This window comes from Diadema antillarum, unplaced genomic scaffold, assembly GCF_040938485.1.
Source record: "Diadema antillarum isolate AM-2024a unplaced genomic scaffold, OU_Dant_1.0 seq00000778_RagTag, whole genome shotgun sequence".
NCBI classification, from domain to species: domain Eukaryota; kingdom Metazoa; phylum Echinodermata; class Echinoidea; order Diadematoida; family Diadematidae; genus Diadema; species Diadema antillarum.
In genome coordinates, this window is record NW_027271666.1 from 1385428 (window position 1) to 1407982 (window position 22555).

General features: G+C 37.6%; 1 protein-coding gene across 3 annotated transcripts in view; it reads right to left on the minus strand.

Annotated features, from left to right (window-relative positions):
* The window catches only part of LOC139738974 (uncharacterized), a 177645-nt gene that overhangs the window by 34872 nt on the left and 120218 nt on the right, over nucleotides 1-22555 (minus strand). For all 3 annotated transcript variants that reach the window (XM_071649591.1, XM_071649594.1, XM_071649593.1), the window contains exon 4: nucleotides 12780-12891. In XM_071649591.1, the coding sequence (XP_071505692.1) occupies nucleotides 12780-12891 (112 nt within the window). The remainder of the gene's footprint in view (nucleotides 1-12779; nucleotides 12892-22555) is intronic.

The window sequence follows — 22555 nt, forward strand, 5'->3', positions numbered from 1 at the left end:
CACTGACATACAGCATCCGGCCTACCATGTGTGCATATATACTTTACACCTGTTCATGTGCATAAATACACTTTCTCATCACTAATGGCTCGATCTAATCACATCGCTAGAGGTATTGGGATTTACACACCCCTGCATCAATTGCCTCCACATGTTTCTATGGATTTACAGAGAATCTTGGGATTCATTAAATCCTATTGTGCTAGAACTGCTTGTGATGTGTATTACCTCCAAAGCAAACTGTCACACCTGGGAGGTAATGGGTTTATAAGCAAGACAAACATAGCTTTACAGGAAGCAAATTGGCCTGAAAGAACAGACATTTCCCCCATCTGCAATGAACAAACCGACACAGTCGTGAAATTGATCATTATCCTTAACCCTTTTAGTATCTTTGCCACATGCTTTGCAGACATACCAACATTGCATTAAAGGGGAAATCCAGTCCAAATATAAGTTAGTCTGATAAGAAAGAGTAATAAGTTCAACAGTATAATTTTGATCGAAATCAGATGAAAAATAAGGAAGTTGTAACATTTTGAAGTTTCGCTATTATTAGGGTGAAACAGCTCTTCAACTTTAATACCTTATGATAGTTTGTATATGAAATTTTGAAATTTCCAGTTTTTCATTCAAATGCAATTATGCCCTTCGCTCAAATCCTTGTATACATGTAACTGATCACTATTCTGAAGTTATTTAGCCAGGAATAACATCATGTTTTAGACTGCAATGAAAGAAACATTGAATATTCTCTGGATTTGTAATGCCTTGCTTATTCGCTACTCTAAATAGGACATAGAAGTGGTACTTTTGGGTAGTTTTTCTTCAGTTCTACTGAGGATGTAAGAAGCTAGGCAGCTTCAAGGCAGTCTGAGAATGACATTGAGAAAGAGGAGACAAGCCTCCCCATAATTAACCATTTGCAGATGAAACAAAAACCCAGTATTAGTGCTTTAAAATAGTTCCAGAATGTGAGTAAGGGATAGAAACAACCAATGTAAAAAGTTGAATCTGTAAAATCAATGTTAAGTATTGTTAAGTATACAAAATGTGAACAATAATAAGAATGCTTCCAGACTAAATCATCTGCAGTTACGGTTTATTAAGAAAGATACTAATATCTCCATATATTTTAGGCTTTATTGCAAAAATCTTGTATGGTAGGATGTTTTGTGATACAACAGACCTACACATATGCAAGAAATGTGATATCTCGAACATTTTTTCATCACTGCTTCAAAAAGTAAACAGGACCTTTAAGCGTCAATCTGACCTGCGCTATGATCACATACCCATGGGCAAGTCTGCCGGCTATTACATAACGGTCCATAAAAATAATTTGTTGGTGACATAACGCTACGAGTGACCCTCAGTATATGAAGACAGAAAGAGAACGAGAGAGAGAGCAAAAGAGAGGGAGAGAGAGCGCGAGGGAGCTGGAGAACGAAGGAGGCCATTTCACTGCGACATACTCACATTCACAAAGAAGCTGGCTTCGTTTCTCCCTGCACACAACACTGCCCAATGCACCCCTTCCGCTTCAATTCCTACTGTCCCCGGCACATCATTATTCCTGACCTGGTCCCCGTTTCCTAATTCGGCGGCAAAAGACGTCAACTGATTACATCATCCCGGCGAAGAGCAAAGGTTCACCGACACTTCAAGCGCAAATAAAGTTGAAAGCCATTTCTTTTTGATCAACTCTTTCCCAAAAATATCACGGAAGGGGAGAGACAAAAATAATTCTGTACGCAGGACTGACATGAGTAACTTGCTCTCACTCAGGTTTTTTTTTTCCCCCTACTCGGCTATTTCCTGAAGAAGTCTAGCCCCGCTAAACTCTTACGCAGTCATACTGGTACATGTCAAAGTTTGGGCAACTAGTCTCCTTCCCAGGCACTGTCTTGACATAAATATTCTCTCTAATTATGAAGCATATGACCCTGTGCAAGTTTAAAGACTATAATAATCCCAACCAAAGTCTTATGAAGTAATACAAAATAACTTTATTTTCAACTAGCTGTGAAGAAAGTCTAACCTCCAGAATGGAAATTGAAGGAAAATTAAGAAGACAAAAATGAATACACGCATGCTATTTATATTTGATTGTTAATTTCTAGAGACAGAATGCAGCATTGCACGATCTACCTACCGCCATGACACAAAAGTAAACCCACGAAGATGACCTCTGGGCAATGTCATCTCGAGCAGGGCTGCCCATCACACACTGGACGATGCATGGCTGCCGTGTGACTCACTCTGACCAGACTCCGGCCAATACACGATTTTTAGTGGACATCACACACACTGACATGTGGATTTCATAGACACATGGATTTGGTTGACACTACCGACCTAATGGCTACTAATACAATATAAGGCTCATGCTGCTGAAAATGAGTATCTTAAGCTAGGCTACAGGTTGCTGCACTGTGGACAAATGTATGCATAGATGTTGGCACTGCTACAAAGCTTACAACTATAATCAAAGCAGACTTTCAATATCAATACAGGGCTGTGCCTCACTAAAGCTTGGATTATGGCTGGATTATTTCTGCACAGATTCTGACATTACCGTCACCTGAACTTTCAAAATGAAAGCTTGCAGAATATTTTCCCCTTTTTGGTGACTGTGCCATCAGCGTCAAATTCAAGCAAGATATATATCAAACTGAGAAAATATTAAGAAAATGGATGAGAAATCGATAATCAAATTGGTGAAATTGATCTGCAATGATGTGCAGCTCAGTAACAGATTTTGATTAACTGATTTAATTATCCAAGGAAAAAACTGAAGATAGCTGGGTAGCTTATAACAACCAAAGCAGACTTTAAAACTCAGAATGGTTTTCCTTTGCTACAGTTATGTGAACTGGGCGTGCCCACGTGCGAGTCAAATTTAAAGGAGCACTGCTGTATATCATAACCACATAGAATGCAATGACTGTGCAAGGTAGTAAAGCAAGAATTAGACAATCATTCTGACATGGAACAAGAGCTAGCACTATGAAGATATTGCATACGTGCGCATTGTTGAATAGTAGGATACAAGTCCACCTTCATATGTGGATTGAGTGAATACAGCAATATTTGTAGAACACATCAGTGAAAGTTTGGGGAAAATTGGACAATCCGTACAAAAGTTATGATTTTTTAAAGTATCTGCACATACGTCAGTCACAGCTGGATGAGAAGACTATGAGAGTGTATGATGTCACATGCATACAACATTATAAGGAAACTATAACGAGAATTTCATAAGATGTTACTTTTTGAAAAAAGTGCACATTTCCTCGACTTGTCACTGACGTATGTTAAGGGTAATATTCTTCCCCTTGCCTTCTGAAAGAGGGAAGTCAAGTGTTCTTTTATTATGCGAGAAAAGTAAAAATATCTTAAATTTTCCTCATACTTTTAGTTGTACACATGTGACATCACATGCTGTAGTAGTCTCCTCATCCAGCCTTGAGTGAGCAGAAACTTCAAAAATTCATAACTTTTAAACAGATTGTCCAATTTTCCTCAAACTCTCATTGATGTGTTCTACTAATAATGCTGCATTCACTCAATCCACATGTCTATGAAGGTGAACTTGTCCTGTAAGTGCTTTGAGTGGCAACTGGCACAGAAAGCCCAATAGTGTTGTACACACTGTCCTGTCACATAATTACTTTTATATCAATTAAGACTGAATTATTAAAAAAAAAAGAGTTCCTGACGGGGAAAAGGATAGGTCTAAAACATGACAAATCTTGTCTGTGTCAAGATTGCTCCCCTATTTCAAGCAAAAATCCCTCAGTCTATATCTCCAAGTATTCCATTTGACAAATCAGTGGACTGAAATCTATTCTATACTGAGCTAAACACCATTGCAGATCAAACTGAAAAGATATGGATAACCATTCCCTATTTTCTTTTTCTTTCAGTCTCATATTCATCTTGAATTTGACATTAAGGTATGATCAACAAAAAATTAGGAATAGAGTTGACTAGATTTCACATAAATCCGGGTGTTTTCGACAAAGATATTTGTAGAAAATCAATATCTCATGCTAAAGAGGGTGACTACACCTTTAACGAAGGAACCCCCTTATCAAGTTGGACTGCAGAGCTGCCTTTAGTCCCACCTATTCCTAAATGATGCTTCCTCCCCTGAGACCATGGCAACGTTACATCACAACTTGATGAGTGATGTGGAACATTCATGAGCTTGCAACAGCAGCATTCCATGACAAAAGTTCTTTAGGCCTTTTTTTGTGTGTCTTTTCTACGTCATTCAGTTTCCTCTTTGTCAGTAAGGCGGAAAAGAGCCTTCTTTAAAAAGAACAGATTACACAGTATAAGAATTCCCTTTCATGCTTTTTATGTCTCACAGCGCTCATTATCATAGAAGACTAGCTACGCCAGAGACATAACATTGCAAATCTTAAACATTTTTGGCATGAAATTTATGCAAATTGAAGCCAACAATCTTCTTCTTTTTGTTTTCTTATTTTGCTATACAAAACATTTGCAAATTACCACTGGCATTTAGTGCATTACTGTGCAGACTAAAAAAACTTTTGAGCACATGGCCCATTTGCAAATGTTGGCTCCTTGCAAAATTCACCAGTTTTCATGCCAGGAAAAGTTTCTGGTTTTAACAGTATTGCATTCTGGACTGAGAAAAATGTAATTCAGTGATACGTCAGGACTTGTATCATAGACTATCTGTATTTGTATTCATAGCATCATATCTCGTATAAACTGTTTGAGTCAGAAGTTACAATTGTTCATCGTTAATGCCACCACTATCAGTTTTGTAGGACATCTGTAAATAGATCATATCACATAAATGTCACAATCATCTTTCCATCTTATATCTGACAAAATGTGTGTGACTCATCCCTCTTAGTTGGAAATGCCTTGATAAAGAAGAGAGAAAGATAGAGCAACATATGTCCCCTCTTCCAGTTCTAATCAATTTGCAGAAGTCTCAAATATCAGATGAAATCATTAAACATTAGAAGGAATGATGTCATGCTACATTATTTGCTGATAATTATATCATAAAACACAAATTCACTTTAACGATTTTAGGAAGTTTGGCTAAATCATTCTGACTCTTAGAACTTTATCTAGACAAAAAAGAAGAAGAAATGTGAGTCAACTCAAACCTAAATTTTAGCATAAATATGAAAAAAAAAAACATGAATATCAGTGTATAGCATATTACATTTCATATGCTGCCCTCTATTGCTTGAAAATTTCCAGCCCTTTATGAAATAACAGGAATAGAAGGATAACAATACTTTATAGATATGAGTTTACTTTTGAAGGGATCATGCAATTTTCCTCAAGCTTTCACTCCTACATGTTTCCCTATCTCTATGCATTCTAAGAATCTAAATAATATATGTTGTGGAAAATTTGCAATCAATCATTTCAGCTTAAAAAAAAAGGAGTGTGAGAAGAGTGGTATTAACCCTTTGTGCGCTTTTAAAGGGACTGCACAGTTACTGGTTGAGGTGAGGATTCAGCTTGTAACGTTTTAATAAGATATTTATATGTAGAAACCACTGTATGAAATGTTAAAGAGCATACAATTCTAAAGGGAATCAAAAGTTTATTCGATAAAATCGGTTTTGAAATGACTGAGACATCTAAAAACAAGGAAAAACAAAGAGATCCTTAAAAAAAGTTGTGGCCTGTCAATTTTATTAGGATCGCTTTTTGGATATCTCAGCCATTTCAAGGCCAATTTTCATCAAATAAACATTAAATCCTTCTTGAAATTACATGCTCTTTCATATATTTCGTAAGATTTTTCTCATTATCTCACCAAAAAAAATGTTATAAACCTGAATCCTCACTTCAACCAGTTCTGTGCAATCCCTTTAAAGTCGATTGGGACAAAAAAAAAAACCCCAAACAAACAAACAGACAGACATAGCACTATCGCCACTGTCCAAAGTCCCAGGCACAGAAAGGGTTAAAGTCTGTCATGACTAAGAGACAACAGATGCAGCTCACAGAAGTGTGCAAAGAGGCCACATTAATTGGAGCAAGTTTTGTTTGTGGCACAGAGGGGCACCTTGTCAAGTACGCGAGGTGGGTGTGGTGTAGTGGGGTGGGGATGGAAAGAATGTATGTGTTTTACACTATCTAAATATGCACACACAGAGACAGATAAAAAACACACAAATGCATACACACAGACAGATAAAAAACACACAAATGCATACACACAGACAGATGAAAACACACATGCAAAACACAGACGTAATATATCGAACACCAACAAACTTGTAGTATACCATATACATTGTACATTAAACACACACACACACATACACACATAAAAAAACAACAACAAAAACTTTGGATCAGGTCATGCGAGCATCGAACATTACACTAGACAGTCTGAATGTTCTCTTTTTTCCTTCAAAAGTTTTCAATATCAAAATGACATAGTACGGTAATTTCATTTTAGGTACACACAATCTCCAAGCATCCCTTACCCACAGAAAATGCTAATTCTTTTTGAGCGAAAAGAAGAACTGCAAGAATATTGATTCTATTCCTTCCACATTCTTCTCACCATAACGATAAACACGTCAGATTTTGCATCCTCCATTTTCTGGTGGAAAATGAAATATCAACTGAATTGAATTGTATTGATGGGTAACGTACATCTTAAAGGGGCTTTAAAGGGCGAGTCCACCAGATGGAATATTTGCGATTATCTTAACTGTAAGAGACTGAAGTGGCAATGACATGCCGAAGAGGAGTGACAAAAAATGAAACACAACATGACAGGGAAAAAAAGGAACCTTTAAATGGTATTCACAGAATGCATTGTCAACTCACAACGACCCTAAAGTCAGCATTGCTGCTCTGTTTTGCACAGAGCAATGGTCAGTTTTATTGTGACCAATAATTTGTATCCACTGAATATCAAATTTGACAATTCATTTGACAAATGATACAGTTTTTGGTACCCCAGGGTACCGAACAGAAATAAGCCATTTTGATGCATTATTTCTTCTTCTTTTTTTTTCTCAAGTGCCGCACCCTAGGTTATCAAAAATCAGTGTTTAACTGCACATCATACAAAAACAAGATGGCAATGCAGAACACACCGCCGTAACCCTGGGTATGATTGGTACAATGGGGCATGGCATGGTGCATCTTATAATAGAGATCTATACAGAAATTGACTCTGGAAACCAATGAGTTTCAGTGCCCCCTTTGCTCGCATATCAACTCTCCCTTACTGCAAGGGGATGGCTGTGTTTCTGCGCTCTTGCATGGAACAAGGCCAATATCTGCCATGCAAGGTGTCATTTCTGTGCCGTTCCTGACTATACTAAAGTTGTTCTCGCAACCATGATGTGCTTTTTGTTTACTTGATGTTGTTGTTGTTGTTCTCCCGTCTTTCTCTCTCTTTGTCTCTTCCTACCTCACAAGATTTTGACAAAGTTGTGAACAAAGCCTCTGAAAATGTCAAAGTGGAAACACATCCAACTCGGTGACAAATCAGTCTGGCTTTCCCGCCAAGATTGTTCACATACTTTCCTGTACGTGGATTGTTTTCCTTTTTGTTCCTGGCTCTTTTTCATCATGATTTTGATAAAGGGTGATCTAAACCTGTTCAGAATGCCAAAGTGCACAACACAAGTTTAACCCAGACACTTACGGCTGTATCTTCTCTTTCTTTAAGTGGAAATTCTTCTCTTATATCAAACAGACTTTACTACTTTTAATATTTTACACATACTTTTGACAAAGTTCCTAAACCATGCATATGTCATTAAAGATGCAAATGGGCCTTAAATGAAAATTAGTTTGTATTTTAGTACCATGACTTGGAAGTAGAAAAGATGCAAAGGCCCAGTCAAAGTGTCCCTCTGTGCAGAGAAGCTCTCAGTACTAGAAGATTTTTTAAAACATGAATCAAGTACTCCTAAAGAGGGCGCCATTTAATTTGGAGTGCACTTGGCATTGAACAAAACCCTTACCCAGCAAATATGACATTTATAATCAGAGAACTTTAATCTATCAAAGGTCAGAAATTGCAATCATTTAACTAAAATGAATTTGGGAATACATGTATGACATCTATTTAAAGGGGTTTGGGGTAGGTTGATGATACTAAAAATAGAGAGTGTGGAGATATCATCTAAATAAGATATGAAGTGAATTTAATTTTGGGGGTTGTTTGTTTGAGGTTTTCCAGTTCCTGAAGGATTGCCACTCCTTGCCTTGTATTAATGACCAGGTTGGTCACATGGCAGTGAATTTCTACATCAAATGTGAACCTTCAGGGAGTGGACAACTTCAACCCTGTGAGGACGAACTGATTTTACAACACGCATTTCCCATGAAGACACCTCCCTGAGTATACTCGAGACTCGTCCTCTTCCAACGGGTTAAATATCAACTTTTGATAGAGACTGACTAGAAAGTTTCCACAGTTGATACCAGTGGCGGATCCAGAGGGGGGTGCAACGGGTGCGCCCCCCTCTTTATTTTTTTTTTTAAACAAAAGAAATAAGAGAAAAAAATGGGGAGGGGCATGTGCGCCCCTCTTTAATTTTCTTAAAGGCAGCTCCCCTTTACAGAATTCCTGGATCCACCCCTGGATATCCTAGGATTCTTTGGATTTGTGGGCTTGCAGGAACCATTATAGTTGGGATGATGACAGATTGAATAAAGAAAACAAGAAGAAGAAAAAAAGAACAAAACAGAAACCTTTTGTTTCATCTTGTTTTACTTTACATGATCACATATTCATATACTTTTGAACAGTTTGTTCTATTTACAGTGATTTCGAGAACTTTCTATCCACCCCTCATGCTGATCTTGTCTAACCACGGCAGAGCCATGGGACGGGAAACAGACAGGTAGTCACTGTCTCCTAGCAACCAGACTCCGTCAGGTGACCCCGTGGACGGGAAGAAGGGTAAATTGACTGTAATAAGAGCCCAGGCCACACAGCTCCCACACATGTACCCTGCCCTAACCAGCGTGGATTGATGTTCTTATACATGATCTATGATCTCTCCATGTAAAAATTATTTCAGAGTTGTTCAAGCTCTGATATTATATGTGTATGGATCGCAAGTGAAACCCATTGAGGATGGGTTGATTTTGATACAACACATACATTGTATTTCCCTTAGACCACAGACTAGAGTGAATTGCATTAAGAGAAGGGCTCTCCATGAATAGAATGTGGGTATAACAACTTTGACTATTTTACACTTTTGACCTCAAAGTACTTTGCATTATCCTGGCAAATCACATCACCTAGACCAGTTTCTTGGATGACCCTTTCGATGTATTGGAAGCAAATTCAAAATGGTTGAAGATGAATTTTGAGTGCTTCTGTGAACTATATATTTTGTCTTAAAAGAGTGTATGAATACCTGAATATAAAAACAACCCAAGTCCAAACTGGGCTATCATCTTTGGAGACCCTTTATGAAGTCATGCAAAGATAGATAATCAGTCAAATGAATGTTTTACATTTAGGTTTGTATAAATAGCATTTCACTAACTGGAAAAGCTAAGAACATTGTAAAATTAATTAATGATTTCTATTTTCTTCTAAATTTTCTGGAATGGACTTGGGTTGTTTTTATATTCTGGTATTCATATGTGTATTTCACTGTTATTTGGCAAGTTTTTCAATCACAAGATATATCCAATACCTTGAGCAGCTGATTATGTGTAAATTACGAGAACTGCATGTCAATATAGCTTCATCTCACTGTTTATCGCAAACCAACATCTGTAGTTTGCGGACACTCAAAACTCATTCAAGGTGAGGGCGGACATACTGAACGTAAATATGCAACATCATGTTAATGGTAAGCGGGTCACTCCACATCTCATGTGGCATGGGAAAATCATGATTCATCTATTTTCAGCAAAGACTTCATGGTAGCAGAAGATATACAATGCATATTAAAAATATATATAGGGGAAAATTGCAATAGAATTGAGCAATCAAACAAAACTTAAATATTTGTACTCCTCGTGTGGTAACCATTGTTCCAGCTCTGTTCTGAAAGGAGAAATTCTCCTTACAATTTACAATTTCAATATGAAACTGAAATTGTCAAGAAAAATTACCCCATACACTACATATTGATATTCATAAAGCCTTGCACCCAAGCATTAAAAGTGATGTTTAATAGTGTTTATACAGCATTTTAGGTTTTTATAGGAACATCATTCCAAGGGTCCACTCAGTGCTTTATTTCTTTCTTTCTTTTAATACAAACTTCATCATATAACACTACTTTAAAAACATTAGAAGACAATGTGAACAACTGCTCTTCAGTGCATATTCAGGAGAGAAGGATTTTTCAAGGGGAAGATTATCTTTGCACATAAACATACAAAAATGACATGGATCTGTCAAGGCACCAGTGTGTCCAGAATGAATTGTAGAAGCACAAGTAGTTGTCCAATGGCTTTAATGATCAAAATAACAAAGATGATGATGATGATAATTACCATTACCAAGATCTCTACTATATCAAGATTTTGATCATAATGCTGATTTCAATTGTAAGTGTTTCAGTCACAAAATCATGACACAATCGCAGGACGAAAACCTTTTCAGTCATGATGTTTGACATGAGGACATGAAAATTCTTGGCTTCAAGAAAATCAGAAGAAATATTTTTCAGTTCATGAAGGATAATATGGGGGAACTGCAATATCATATTAAAGAAATAATGCTGTTGGGTGAGCACAAAAGAATAAATAAAAAGTGGAAAAATTAAGGCAAATTTAACACATCTTTCAAATAGGCCACTTAATTTCCCACAGCACAGGAATTTCGTTCCTCTCTCATTAAAAAAAAAAATGCCTTAGTTTCCTCGCAGGAGGAAAAAACAATTCACGGTGAGCCATATCTGATGTCTAGCCCTTCCATGCATGATTTAGGGTTCCTGGCCCGTAGTCTTGGTTACTAGCTTATCGCTCATTAATTTTTTTCTTCCTCATAGCTATTTTTACTTTTCTGCTGCACTGCTGCAGTTCTTTGTTCATTACTATAGTTAAAGGGGATAGGTTAACCTGCACATAAAAGGATCAACCAAGTACCAGATCAAGGTACCTTAATCATTGATGTCTAATAATTACTTTCAAAAAGAAGCAAAAAAAAAAGACTTTCATAAAGGATAATGACAGGCCTCCTTTACTCTAGTTATAAACTACACTGTGCCCAAAATTTGGCACCCTCTTGAATCATTTCGAATGGCCTTTTGAAACACTGATCCCCTGTCTATCTAGATATACACTGCTTGAGCGGACTGCTCAGATTTGCCCAAGCAGGCCCTGATCGGCTCCATTCTCATGGTAGTCAAGTTCCCCAACATTAAACAATGAACATTTTCAAATACCACGTCTGCACTTAAATATGAACATTGCTGGCTCATTTTAAATTCTTGCCTGCCTTGTCTCACATGTTATATGTATGGTGGGCATAGGTCTTATATTGACATGTAACATATTATGCCTTTGTGCTTAAAACCTACACACGTCATGAGATGGGTAAACTACTGCCCTACTGTAAATTGTGCCATGTCTGTCATTGGTGGCTAGTCACATTGACTAGTTTGTTTACTTCATGTTTACGGGCAATGACCTGCAGTAATTAACTTCCGGGTCAGCAAAAAACAGCTTCTCGAAACCCAGAGCATTTATACTACAGCCAAGCCACTTCAAGGCAGCTGTAGGAGGCTCTGCAACCATCCCATAAAAGTAGGTGGCTCTAAAATACAGGCTGTATTCTGTATTCTCTTCCTTTAGTGAGGTGAAAAGCTGCTTGAGGAGGCTAATTCAGAAACTAGCTTTTGCTTAGTATAAATGGAGTGTCGGTAAAGCTTGCAGGGACTGCCGGATTATTGGTAGAGGAAATGTCTTGCAAGAATGAGATCATCCAGTGTACAAGGAAGTTAACACCATACAGGAGGGTTCTGACCACACCCAAGCAGCCAAACTAAACCTCAAGGGGTTCGGAAGATTACGTGATTGAACTCAGCTCACTACGGTTGCTAACCGAGGTTTACATAAACAAGTCAGTGACGACAGTTTTGACAAGACAATCAACCGCAGTCATCACAACGCTGGAAGTCTGAACACTCCCTCCATGAAAAATGAGGTTGGCCAAATCCATCTTAAACCCTTACGAACCTTTCAATATGACCAGGCATATCCTCCTTACTTTAAGTGCACACTGGGACATGATGGATAATGTGCTAAGTTAATGAAGGTGTCAAAATCTTGCAGTGAAAGGGTTAACAATATCCAGAGTTGTCAAACTCACCAAAGAAGTAACCACACTTGTTCATTTAAATGCACTACTTTATATGGAATACAGTGTGTATATATTTCGAAAGCAAAATATTTGGTGATTCCAAAATTGCATGATTTTTTGAGTGGTTATAATTTCATGACTGAGAACCAAGGTGACAGAAAGAGAATTACTATTACCTCTTTTCAAGAGAAAGCTTCACAATCTTTTACCTTTTAACGAAACACACTGGATTTTATCTATAGCAGCCAATCATTTCAAGTCTAAGTAAATCAGCAAATATCACTCAACCCGCAAAAATTGAGAATATTGAAATATATGGCGCATACAGTAATCAATATACCCGAAGGATCACTGCCTTCATAACATTATTAGTTTCTTGTGAGATGCACATAAAGCATGGGAAAATGAAAATCAGTGGAAAGTATGGCTGGGATTAAATTCCACACGTTTGACCTCTCACCTTGCTCATTGACCTCTGTATCACTTCCTTCGGAGGTCACCGAGATTCGGTCGTCTTCCGTCTTCTGATGGTGATGCTTACGTCGGAATGCATCGTTGATCTTCCTCCGCATCTGTGATTAAGATGAGATACAAGGATTATGGATAGCGTTTTGACCAATAAATTGGGGGGGGGGGGGAATTTGCAGCAGAACTAATCATTTTGTCATCCTCAAATTCCCAACTCTGAATTTGATTTCACTGCTTAGGCTATTAATTGGAGAAAGATTTGAATATGCAGAACTACAAATCCACTGGATTTGCACAAGAATCATAAAGAAATCTGAAAAAAAAATGAAACTGCAGCAATGAAAATTTAACTTTGAAATCATTGACTGCAGGGCCAATCTATGAATCTGCTCTTCAGGTACAGCAATTTCGAGGTCATTGAAAATGCTGCAACCATAACAAACCAGTGCAATTTCAGTATATCAATTAAAAAAAAAAATATGTGAACAAAAGGCTCAACAGAGAGATATATACTTATTCTATTCAATACATGGTAAAACAGATAAAATGAAAAGATGATAGAAAAAAACAAAGAAACTATAATGTAGTTGCTGTGACTATAATGGGTTACAGATGTGTTAACTAACTTTGCATAAAAACTTTCATTTTCTGTACTTTCATTGTCATTGGTTTCAATGGTTTCATTGTTAATTCTATTCTGTTTGTAGTGTGTTTTCATGTTCTGAGGAGGGTCACTGGTGATAAAATACAGCCATAAAAATCAAGGGATCTTTTTTTGTTTACATTTGAAGAGTTTGTTCGCAAAAACCGATTAGTCCATTTTTGAAGATTTTGAAGTACGGTCTCTGTCATAAAGTACAAAATAATACCTTTTGAATGATATATTGGTCACTACATATAAAGGTACATTTTTGAAGTTATGGTCAAAAGAAGCAAATATTTTCTTATCATTCTTTTTATTTTTCTTGACCTTTAATCGCAAATATCTCCATTTGGCAAATATATCGGTTTTTGCGAACAAACTCTTCATTTGTTTGTTTGGTGGTTCTTTATGATTCAAAGAGATGTTGTAAGAACACTACTGATCTCCATGAAGAGAGTGAGAACATGTGATATGATTTTGCTATAATGGCCCACATATAGCAAACAGCGTTTGCTCTATTTTGATGTGATATCTTTTGGTAAGAAATGATGCAAGTTTGTAGGTACAAATAATAGCATCACTTTGAAGGCATAATTTACTATTTGCAGATGAAACAAAAACCCTGCATTAGTGCTTCAAAATACTTCTAAATTGTGAGTTAGGGATAGAGACAACCAATGAATAAATTTGAACCAGTAGAACCGATGCTATTAAAGTATTGTTGAATTTACAAAATGTGAACAATAGTTATAATAAAAGTGTTTCCAGAATAAACCGTCTACAGTTGTGGTTTAATGAGAAAAACAGTGATATCTCCTTATGTTTTAGGCTTTCTTGCAAAAATGTTATACGGTAGGATGTTTTGTGATACAACTGACCTACACATATGCATTAAAAGTGATATCTTGAACATTTTTTAAATCACTGCTCCCAAAGGTAAACAGGACCTTTGATGAAGGAAAGATATTATTCAGAGGGGTGAAGGTTCAGGTGTGATTTTCTTCAATTTGTCTCCCTCTACAAATTCAATTTGTTATAAAAGTTACATATCAGCAGTTGCGATCTTAACAAATTTAATTTGTAGAAGGAAACAAACTAAAGAAACTCACACCTGAATGTGTATAACACATGTGGTTTAAATGATGCAACATACATTGTACATGTAACAAGGTCCAACAAAGGGGAAGTCACCTGGTCATAGAGAATGTTTGTTGTATTAAAGTGTGTGCTGATCATTCTGATCATGTGACATGGTCACATGATAGATCATGTGATATGAACTTTCCCACCTGGACTGAGGGCTATTAACACAACCAACAGGGACATCTGCTATGACACTATGCAAACATTCAAGTTGTATCCACTTAAACTCACACAGGAAATGGGTGATAATGAGAGATAAGAGTTCAAGAAATGAGGTCTAGAGTAGATAACCTTCTAGAATACTTCTCTCTCTCCCTCACACTCTTCCTCTCTCTCTCTCTCTCTCTCTCTCTCTCTCTCTCATTCTCTCTCTCCTGAGGAAGTATTAAAATGCCAAGAAGTTGTAATGACGTCATGCATATCTAGTGTACATGCAGAATTTCTACTCTTAAAAAAAATCAAATTTTAGATTAAAAAAATAAAAGATATCAAAAAAAAAAAAACAAATAAAAAAGTTAAATTCAAAATGGTTCATCACTAGCCCATGTGGATTTGAAAATATGATAAAATTTCAAATAGTTATACTTGGATACTAAAATATCCAGAAATAATTTCAAAAATGTTTGAGTCATTTGCAGGTAAATATGTTGATAATTAAAGTGGACATGACTGAGGCCTAGTATATAAATATACATAGGAAACCTAAAAATACTTTGTGTCTCCAATTCATGACCTACATGCTATATTTTGTCAGACGATCAATGATTTCAAAAAAGAAAATTCTCGTCCCATCAACATGGGAAAGATGAAGGTCGGAAGTTATATTAACACTTCCCCAGTGACTCAAAGTCAGAGAAAATGAAGAATACACCAGTCAGACTTGAAGGAAGGGAGAAAAGTCAAACCACAAGGACCGATCATCTCCTAGAAGGCTTTTGAACTATTTATGTATCTCAAAGCATGAGAGTGCAAAACCATACAATGTTCACAATACTGTAACAACCAGACATTTTTGTGAGTGTCATGAGGAACTAAGATTTGCGAAAATTAGAATGCACTCAAAAAAGTTCTTGTCTACTCTATAAATATACATTAAATGCCAGTAATGCACAAAAAATCATACGGCGAAAAAGGCCCTCAGCTCCAATCAGTGAAAATTTCATTCCATATATAATTTTGGTTTTACAGTTGCTTTATAAAAGTTGGAGTAGAATAAGATGAATAAAATGATACAAGCTTCATAGAAATCAGGTACGAGAAAGGCAGTTTTGGCAAAGAACATAATATTCATGCTTTCATGAAGCAGAGATTTGGGGCTCTTTCAGGTGTTAGAAAAATATCTTTTGTAATCATCTTTATGACTCATGATTATGATTTTTATGTAATTTTACGGAATGTTCACATGCTCAAGTGTAATAAAAAAACTAAAGCTCTTTCAGACAACAGAAAAATTTCTCTTGTAATCATACTCTTAATATAAATCGTGATTGCAGTTAAATCTTGATTAGAGTTTTTGTCGTACGCGGTTCCTGGGCCCCATTTTATCAAAAGATAAAATCGATTCTAAATTTCCTTACCACACAGTCTGCCATATAGACTTACAGTTGAAACCAACTCTCTTCATAAAACAGGGCCCTGCCCTCTCAATCCAACTTGCAATAGCTAGTGCAGTGTAGGGAGATTGCATGACATTTCACACAGTCTGTACCGTATGTCCCCAAAAAATTACAACAGTCTCCTCTGCAATGATGTAACTTAAAAAGATCATGAATAAATCCAAATACAATTTCAGGGAATGAAACTATAACTTATCAACCACATCCTACTGAAAACCCCATCCAATTTGCTTCAGTGGTCAAAGAGAAATTAGGATTTTGGTAAAGCATGCCAGGAATCCCTTCCCTCCAAGTTCTGTCCACTGTGTTCACACATTAATATTAAAGCGATATGCAGTTCCAAGAGCAAGTGCTAAACTTGGAAGAATCAGACCCATGACATGCTTTACAACTATCCACATTTCCAAATTGAACAGGGTTTTATTTTTACACACTGAAACAGCATTCAGACAGTTTTATCGTTTTGGAAGTTATCAATGCAAAAATCCGATTGTAATTTTTTGGGGGACATACTGTATGTAGAAGTAGATGTAGGGTCAAGATAAGCTGCACCTCCTCAATCGTGTTTTGGAGGTCAAGCCTTTCTGATGGGAAGTGCGCACCAGGAATCCAGCAAATCAAGATCTGAAAACACCTCTGGACCTCAATTTGTACATCATGAATAATTTGCTTTCAGAGGCAAGAAATATCTCGATTACAATCATGATTCTCCTAATTGAGATTACAACCAAGATGGCAAGAGAGGTTTTTCTACCATCTAGAGAGAGAGGGGGGGGGGGGGGAATTACCATCATCTTCTCTTGTAGGCAAGTCATACAGTGTGTATGAGGTGATGATATCATAACCTCACAAGTTGCCCACTGACCTCCACACAAATCTTTTCTAAATTTCCTGTTTTTACAGGAAGTCAAAACGTAAATTATGAATCCTTTCCACCAAATTTTTGTGACCATATGATATTGGAACAATCTTGAAAGTTGCAGTTGCTGAATAATTTACTGTAAAATGGGAAATTTTTGAAGTGATCAAATTTTCGCACATTTCACAGAACCGGAAAGTAGCACAAAAATAAAAGCAAACGAATATTTTCGCTTGTAAACCATGTGTTCCATTACTAATACTGTCTCGATTCCGCGGAATTAAAAACACACAAAACTCATCTTACGGGGCCGAGCATGAAAAATTATCATTTGAAAATATCCACTTTTACAGCACCACAGAAAGCAGTGCCTTTGGATAATAGTGTAACTTTAATAACAGGTTGCTGTTTTTTCTTCACACAAGAACAAGAGTGTTTATCACTCATGTCAACAGGAAGGTTGAACATGAGCAAGGTGCATGATAATAAATGCAGTTAGTAGATAATGCCCTTAGGAGGCCACAGTCAAGGCGGGCCTACTGGGTGAATGGATGCACACATTTCCCAACACCCAGCCCATTGCTCCACTCCAATTCAACCACTTCCCAAATTGTTGTGAAAAAATAAACAAATAGATGAAATTGTGAAAAATTAGACTCACTAAATAATATATGACATATATGATAGTGAAGAATGATTGGACATACACACAAGAAAGCTTCAGTCAGCAGGTGGTTGAAAGCACAGACAATTTTGCCAGGTCTTGACAATATGGGAGAACCTATGAGGTATACACTGTACATAGTATTTTACTTGTACATAAAGGACCAAATGATATCTTTCCTACACAGTCAATGAAGGAATCAAACAATCATCATGTCTATGATAATTATTAGAGATGGGTACGGACATAAAAACCTTCAGATATTATATCTTTTGTAAGGTCATGATGTTGAAAGTGCGTGTCTTTGGATAATAGTGTAATTTCTTTTGTCAATCTTTTATTTGTCTTTCTTTTTCATATCATAAACAACATACAAATTAATTCATGACAAGATAACACAAATTTAATTTTAACGACACAAATTGCAGACATGTACAAACACACACACACACACACACACACACACAAATAAAAAAGAGTGGCCACCAAAAAAAGAGAGAAAAAATTGGCTAATATACAAGCGATGATAACTCAGCTAATGACCATAAAACACTTTGAAATGAGCATCATTTATTACTAACTTTTTTAATTAACCTATCCTTTTGAATGCACATATTTTTGTTTTGGAATGTGATGCTTTTGCCTTGAGGCGATAACATACACCAACACAATGTTAAAACACCCATTATTTTTCTTTCCATATTCTTCAACTTTTGTCACTGAACCAGAATCTGTTGATGCTACAGTATGTGATTTGCGTGTTTGCTGATTTGGGTACATGTATGAAATGAATCAAGTGAAAAATTCAAGAAATGGTCAAACAGGTCTTTTGATTCAAGCTCAAAAGCTTGTTTGAAAAAAGAATCTGTCGATCTATCTTTTACAGTGTTCAAAGTGTGCCAGTGCCTTCTTCTTTCCTCTTTCATCTTTAATTTTCAAATTACGACTTTGTGAATGTTGCAATTAAATGTCCAAACAACCTTTCTTGAAATGTAGGCACATGCTATCGATGTTAATAGCTTCATCTTACATTATTTTAAAAATATTTGAGTTGAGTATTCGGTTCCCAAAATCTGATACTGTAAAAGTGGATATTTTCGCGCGACTAATTTCTCTCGCTTGGCCGGGTTAGAAGAGTTTTGCGCGTTTTTAATTCCACGGAATCAAGACATCACGCACAGGAACATATGGCAAGCAATGATATTCACGTGCTTTTATTTTTGCGCTAGTTTCTGGTTGTGCGAAATGCACGAAAATTTCAACACCGCAAAAATTTTCACTTTTACAGTAGTTCAGTTTCCAAAGTTTGCTTTCCTGGCAAGCAAGTTTGCAATCATTTGAGATCTGGCTACAGACCACCAAACCTACCGAAGATACAGACTGGAAGTCATAATCGGTGACCATGTCCGTCGCCGAGATATATCCACGGACGGGCATCGGGTCCCATTCCAGTTCAAACAACAACATCCAGGAGGACTGGAAGCTTGGAGGGCCTACCATGAGCACCCCCAAATCACAAAACCCGAAAGAAAGAAAAAATGGAATCACAAGATGTAAGGATTGAGCAGTTTCTATCAATCCCAAATATCCTCCAAGTTGTGCCACGATTATTCCTTCATGTTTCAGAGTACATCACCATGAAATGGAACCTGACACTACACAAGTACAAAAATCAAGTCAAGTATGTAGCCCTCTGAGTTGTCTGAGGAAGATGTATAAACATTGGTCTAGTTGAGACTCGCTACCAAATGACTCCAAGGAACAATGGCAAGTGCTTTGATGTTGAAGCGAGAAAACCACTGACCAGTGGTCATTTCTGCTGACCACAGGAGTCTATCCGTCCATCTTTACCCCCGGTCTGTTTCTGACTCTGGCAAATGATCCTCGTAATATCCAGACTATTCCCAGTGGAACAGGGGGCACACTGGCACTCAAAAGACCATGCGACAAACTTTGCATTTAGGCTGATGGTGATCCGACAAAATTGCATTCGATGCCAAAATCACACACAGACGGCCAGCTGTTGTCGGAATCGAAGAGCTAAAGTGCTGCGAAATTACGGCTAGCATCCCACCTTCCCAGCCAAATGTCAAGCTTGGAGGGGATTTACCCCCATTTGCCCCCAAAGACAGACGGGATGTGCCAAGGGTACACGACAGCTGCACGAAATGGGCTCCGATCGTTTTGACGCAATTCGTGTTGTGAGCTCCTACCGCTGATTATTGCTACAGAACAATCAAAGCCAGCAGGCAATGCTCCCCTTGTGGTCCCAAGTTTTCACAGGACTGGCTATTTAATGGAACTGGTAGGCTGGAGAGGCCAATGAACAGGTTCATTAAAAGGTGGAGAAGTGGCACTGAAACAATGCAGTGATGCACTGTTGAAATGACCCAACGAGCGCAAGCGGGTCGCTACCAGCTCTACCCAACGTGTGATGCTGACTCACGCGATATTCCCCTATCCCTTCACCTTAGGGGCAGGAGAGATTCTGAGCAAATTTGACGGATGGTGCTATGCAATTCCTCCCAGAGGTACGGCGGTGCGCCCATATTGGAGTGGGGAGGGGACTGCTGAGTACAAGTGGGGCATTTTTTCGCACAGTATCCTATATCTCAGCGCACAGTGGTATCAAATCAAGAGGGTCTTTGGGACTGGAAGTAATTAGAGTCTCTCGAAGCCGACGCAGACAAGGCAAGAGAGCTCCAATGAAAATCTCCCAATTAGGCGCTTCCTTGGGAGGTACAGACTGGCTGTCCTCAATGCAAACTTGTACTGAGGCAAGAAGCGTGGCGAGGCTAGGAAGAAATTCCCGTGACTCGAGGTGGCCGCTCAATCTTTAGGGACATACAGAGGTGAAAATCAACCAGCAAAATATTTTGGGTGACGATGACGTCTCTTTCGTCGCCATGCGAGTTTCTTCTGTCAGTTTTGTTTCTCTGTTGTTGTTGTTGTTTCTGTTTTCATAGGATAGAATATGTTGCACTAGAACATTCTCTTTACATGTTTGACAGTGTAGCTTTATATCATACTGCTGCTAAATGTCATCCTGCCTTGGCAACATTTACTACTAGTCCATCAGTTTACGGTAGCCAGAACTGAAATCCTTTCTCGATAGCAAAACTTCATAGATGTGCTGAGTAATCAAAAAATAAGAGAGAGAGAGAACTCCTTGAGCTCTGATTAACATGCTACACTAACAAGTCCTTACATATGACATAGTTTCATACATTCTTACATGTAGTATTTCAGATTTAGAAGTGTAGGCTTGTCGCAGTTGAAAGACAAAAAAAAAAATCACCGAGCTACAAGTACAATGATTCCTAGATGCGTACTGCTCCTTCAAAGCTTGCTTGGAGTTAACCCTGAGACATTCATAAATTGCCATCTACTTGGAGGCAAAAAAAAAAGAAAGAAATTGTACAAAGTGATAGTCTATATACACACATTGAAAGGTAAACTTTTCCTCTAACAGAACATAAGATATAGAAAGGGGCTGCACATGGACAAAGAAGTAAAATGAAGATAGATCCAGAAATACTATTTGCCAGTTTTTCACTCCAGATTTTTTCCATACCTACAAAGATTCTTGCTCTCCTATTGGTGGACTGCTCATCATGTGTCATCAGTTAAAAGCACCTTTGTATGCTGATGCTGTAATTCTTGTTTAGAAGTTTTTGATCATGCACTCTGACATCACACATTTTATATTTACTCCCATGATTAGTTCTTACTCATCTTAATTTTGCTCCATCACATCTCCTCTGACCTCAAAATATATGCACTTTTGGAGCATGCGCTTAATTATTATAAAACCAGAAACATTCGCAATATGAAACTTTCGCAGATTGAAATCAACATCCTTTTCCAGGGCATAAAACTTTCACCAAATGCCAGATATTCAACGCATTGTGTAGACAAAAAAAAAACTACTTCTGTTCCTTGTTGACTTGCTCAATGACATAGATTCCCTCGAAGTAATTATGGCAACTGACCAGTTCCCTACAACATTCTACGACTACTACAACTACTACTAGATGGATGCATTTTATGCCAATCGTCTGTTGAGAATGAGAAGGGCTTTAAGTCTTCTCGAACACTATGGGTTTTGTGGTCACTTAACGCCCTTATCATTCTCAACCGAAGATATCTCCTTTCATCTTCAGTGTTTGCATACTAGGTTATTTCATGCCCAATAACTTGTGCAAAGCAATAAATACAGTTCTGATGTCTTCTTCCTCTTAATGGACAGAGCAGGTTTCACGGAAATTACATCAAATGTAATTTGTTCCTTGGCATGGAAACAGCGACTAGCAAATCATGTTCTACGACTAGCTACAATGTAAGAGGTGGGTAGAATATATGTTATGTCGTCGTGTGAATTGCAGAATTGTCGTTACAACGCTTACCTGTGCATGGCAGATTGTCGTTAGGGTGTGGGAGTGCACATACATGTACGTGTACAGGTAGGGTTACCAACATTCTGCCATGTGCAGGGAAGCATGTTAACGACAATCTGCTATGCACGCGACAATATCTCCATAAATCTCCTCATTCGTTTTGCACTTTCTCCAGCTGATATTCTGCACTCAGTAAATAAGAAGCTGCCTGGGTGTTTGTGCTATATGGAGCCAGTCCTGTAAAGCTCTTTTTCATGGTTCATGTCTCAGATCTCTATCTATAAGAGTATGATTTCAACGACATTCTAAACTTCACATAGACTCTGTTCTGGACCCATCACGTTCCAGTAGGCACTGGATTATAAGCAGAAGGCGTTTTACATGTTGACAACCACTACACCATGGCAACAGCAGTTAGGGATTTTTTAGCCTTTTCAGCTAATCCC